Source organism: Nicotiana tabacum, chromosome 1 (assembly GCF_000715075.1).
Source record: "Nicotiana tabacum cultivar K326 chromosome 1, ASM71507v2, whole genome shotgun sequence".
NCBI lineage: Eukaryota > Viridiplantae > Streptophyta > Magnoliopsida > Solanales > Solanaceae > Nicotiana > Nicotiana tabacum.
In genome coordinates this window covers 110448054-110452408 of record NC_134080.1, presented here as the reverse complement: position 1 = coordinate 110452408, position 4355 = coordinate 110448054, and the positions used below count along the sequence as shown (strand labels likewise).

General features: G+C 32.9%; 1 protein-coding gene across 1 annotated transcript; it reads right to left on the bottom strand.

Moving 5' to 3' along the window:
* Nucleotides 1-2194: 2194 nt before the first annotated feature.
* LOC107805535 (uncharacterized) lies at nucleotides 2195-4031 on the bottom strand. Its single transcript, XM_016629592.1, has 3 exons — nucleotides 3596-4031; nucleotides 2842-3452; nucleotides 2195-2638 (listed from the first exon to the last, which is right to left on the bottom strand). The coding sequence occupies exons 1-3, from the start codon at nucleotides 4029-4031 to the stop codon at nucleotides 2195-2197; spliced, it is 1491 nt and encodes a 496-aa protein (XP_016485078.1).
* Nucleotides 4032-4355: the final 324 nt, after the last annotated feature.

Here is a 4355-nt window from a genome sequence, read left to right as displayed (position 1 = left end):
TTCCATAAAGGATAACCAAATTAAGCCTTGGTTAGACCTTGGAGTAAAAAAGGTTGATAAGAAAGAATGGTTCTTTTCCATGGCTCACCTCGGACAAGTCCTCAATGACTCGGTAAGTATCAAGGAGTCTATTCCCAAGATATGATTTGTAGATATTTTGTCTTCTGTTTGTAGTTTAATTGTAGTTATGTTATAGATATCTATAATATATGAAGATGACTTGTAGTATAAATTGTAGATATGATGTAGATATGATTGCAAATGTTGTCTTTCTTGTATTTAGTGTAATTGTATTTAGGTTTCAGATTATGTATCATATTTGAAGATTATTTATAGTATAAATTCTATATATATTTTGTGGACAGAATAGTTTGTTGCTGTATTTCCTGTTTGTAGTGTAATTGTAGTTATTTTGTAGTTTATGTAGAACATTACAAGATTAATTGTAGTACAAAATGTAAATATAATGTAGAGATGATTGTAGATGTTGTGTTACATGTTTGCCCAGTAACTATAGATAAATTGTAGTTATTTTTAGATGATTTGAAGTTGACTTTGTAGTTTAAATTGTAGAGCTGTTTTTAGACATCATTGTAGATTTTTTGTTTCTATTTTGTAGTAAAATGTAGTTATAATGTAGTTTTATGTAGATTATTTGAAGTTGACTTGCTGTTTATATGCCAACTATTTTTGGTTTCAGCACATTGAAGTTTTAATGTATTACTTGAGGAAAAAAGGCAAGTATGGCCCCAATAACAATACCAAATTTACCACAACGGATTATTTGATCAAGACCAGGATAGAACAAATTTATGAAAAGTTCATAAATTCACCTCCACAAAAGAAGTATTCAGTTGTTAAATCCCAAGATGTTGTTGTAGAATATATTTTGGGGTATAGACTATTTGCCAATGTTGCATGGGATGAAGTTGACTATGTCATCATGCCCGTCAATATTGTAGAAAAATTCCATTGGGTGTTGGTCGTTTTCGACATTGCAGACATGCAGCTTTATGCGTATGATTCCATGGTCTCTTCATGGAACCATCAAGTTGTTGAATCCTGTGTCGAAAAGTTCTCTGTTATTATCCCTTTGTATTTGTCATGTACTGGTTTCTATGGGAAGCGTAAAGACATTAACTTTAAGAATACAAAGACATATAGCGAGAAACCTATTACCGAGCCTCTTAACATTCAGTGGATCGTTGGAGAGATTCCACAGCAAAAAGAAGGGTCACTGTAAAAAATCTATTCTCTCTTTCTATGCATTTAATTCTTTTTTTATTTCTAATCATTTGATAAATATTTAAAAAAAATTGTGTTCTGCAGCGATTGTGGTGTATTTGTTGCTACCTTTGCGGAGTATGTTAGCCTTGGAGATTTGTCAATTCCCGCAGAAGACCTTTCTGATATTGACCAACATCGTAGACACTATGGAGCGCTCCTATGGGACTATGCTACAAAGAAGCAGGAAGATGAGTCAATTAGTGAAAGTGGGGTTACAGGCATACTAGCAAGGAGGAAGGGTGCACCTGCATTGAATGAGAAAACAAGAGTCCAGAGAAAGAAGAAGTAGTGTCACGTATATGTAATTTAGTTGATGCTAGTTTATAGGAGAAGTATAGTACACAACTTTCTGAACAATTCATTTGTGTTTTTATTGTAGCAGACCTTTTGTTTTGTTAATTTCTATCCAGTGTAGTAGTTCACTTGAAAATAACTTGGTGGTCTTATCTTCAGCTGTTTAATATTTACAGCACTTGTTCTTCATTATCTTAAACGTAGTTATTATGTTGTTAGAATACAATTTATCTACAAAAAAACTTCAAATTATCTACAATCTGGAAACATTGAATGTTGAGATTGTATATAATTTTATAGTTGAATATGTGTATAATTTGTAGGGAATACCTCCAGTTGTATTTAATTTTTGTATATAACTGTCAGTTCAAGTTAAATTAATTTTTTTAACTTGTAGTTATATTGTAGATAATAAATATTAACTGCTATGAACAGAATGTCAAAAATGGAGGTAGATGCTTGACACAATACAGAAAAATATGTTAACAAACACAGAAACAAATTGAAATTAACTACATTATGATCTTTAAAAACTTAAACGATTACACACAAAATTCTATTAACTTGAACACACTAACAATTATTTTGAAATAATATTCTAACAACATGATATTTATTTCTTTTTGGGTGCATTCTTGCAAGCTCTTTTGTTATGCCCTTCACCTCCACAGTTGCCACATGACACCTTGTACTTTTTTGACTTTAGTTCATCATATGTTTTGTATCTTTCCTTTTGAGGTCTTCCTGGCTGTCTTTTCTCTCCCGTAGGTGGATTTGCTACTTCATCAGATATATGTTGTGACACATTCCATTTGCTTTCATCAGGAAGGGGATTTACTGGTATTTCATACGTATGCAGTAGGCTCTCCTTTGTGTAATACGGAGAGCAATAATTTTCATAAGTTTCATTCCTGTGCCATAAAGCTGCCAAAGCATGCACACATGGAAGTTCATCAAGTTGGAACTGGTCACAGCTACATTTCTTGCTTTCAAGACACACAATGTACCGCTTCACACCATCTATCACAGTATGGATATGATCTATTGAAGCACTCACCTATAATTACATAACAAACAGAAAGAAAAGTATTTACAATCATAAAAATAGATTATCTACAATTTATCTACAACTTATTTACAATTTATCTACAAATTATCTATAATCTATAAATTAACTAAAATTTGTCTACAATTTATCTACAATATGGAAACACTGTATATTAAAATATTATTTTTCTGCACCAAATAAATAGATCTTACCCTAAGTTTCTGAGATAATGTTATGTTGTTCTCCAATTCTTTGTTGAATTTGGACCCAAGGAATGTGAAAGTACCATTTGCCTTCAATAACTTCTCGTTCGTCCAACATTCAAGAAGTGTCCTCATATACTCTAATAGGTCAAATATTGGCAGCTCTCTTGTATCTTTTGTTATAGCATTCAACGACTCTGCAATGTTTGATGTCATAGTCCAAGTTCTATTCACCGTTGCATGTACTCTTGACCATCTATGATAGACAATATCATAGAGATATGATTTAACACGGGGGTCTATCTCTTCAATCTTCGACATCCTTTCATTAAACTCATCCAGAGCGTATGACCGTGTTGTAGAAAAGTACAATTCATTTAATTGTAGATGACCCTTCTTAAACTTTGCCCTTATATTTGTCCAAATATGCCACATGCAAGAGTAGTGTGGCACACCCGGATAGACAATTGATGTTGCCTTCAGGATACTCTCATTCCTATCTAAAACAACACACATTGAAGTTCTTTCACCATATTCTTGCTTGAATTGCTCAAAAAACCACTTCCACGATGCGTCGTTTTCCGAATCAACCACAGCATATACCAAAGGCAATATTGTACCTACATTATTAGTCAAAAAATAATTAACTGGCAGCTTTGAAAATGCATATAAAAACACAAATACATATAAACTACTATATCTACAAAGTGTCTACAATGTATCTATAATTTATAAAATGCCTACAAAGTAACTACAATTTTACATGCTGCATCCATTGTGCTTGCTGTCAGCATAATCCCCCTGTAGGCTGACGTTAAGAATGTCCCATCAACCACTACTACTGCTCTACAATATTCCCAACCACTTATTGATGTACAAAGAGCAACAAATGCATATAAGAAGCATTCATCTGCTGTCTTCTTCAATTTAACAACTGAACCAGGATACGTCTTCTCAAGAATATAAAAATATTTTGGTAATTTACTGTAGGAGTCAGCCGGACGACCTCTCAAAAACTTTAAAGCCTTTTCCTTTGCTCTAAATGCTTGTATGTAGCTTAGGTTCACTCCGTGTTGGGACAACATGTCAGTTTGTATGCCCTTTGGTGTGTAAACTGTCTTAGGATCACAATACTTTGGAATGACCATGCTACCAACTACAACTGCAGTATGTTTGCGCTGTATGAATGTATCGTCCATTAAGGTGCATGTGTGTTGTCGGTTGAAACTCCTGACCTTGAACATTGTAGAATCATTAATTGATGTTGCCTTGAAGTGTCAATTACAGTTTTCTCCAACGCATATAAGCTAGTAGCTACAAAAAAATACATTTATAATACAAGTTATCAATGTAGATGTAACAAAAGGACTGTTTTAACATAAAGTAACACATTATACAATATAACTACTTTTCATCTACAATGTTTGAAAAGCACATATCATAAGGAAAATACTGTTTATAATGATCTTTTCACCATTAATATATTCATACCTTCTGTGGCTAGATCTTTTAACCCTGAATTG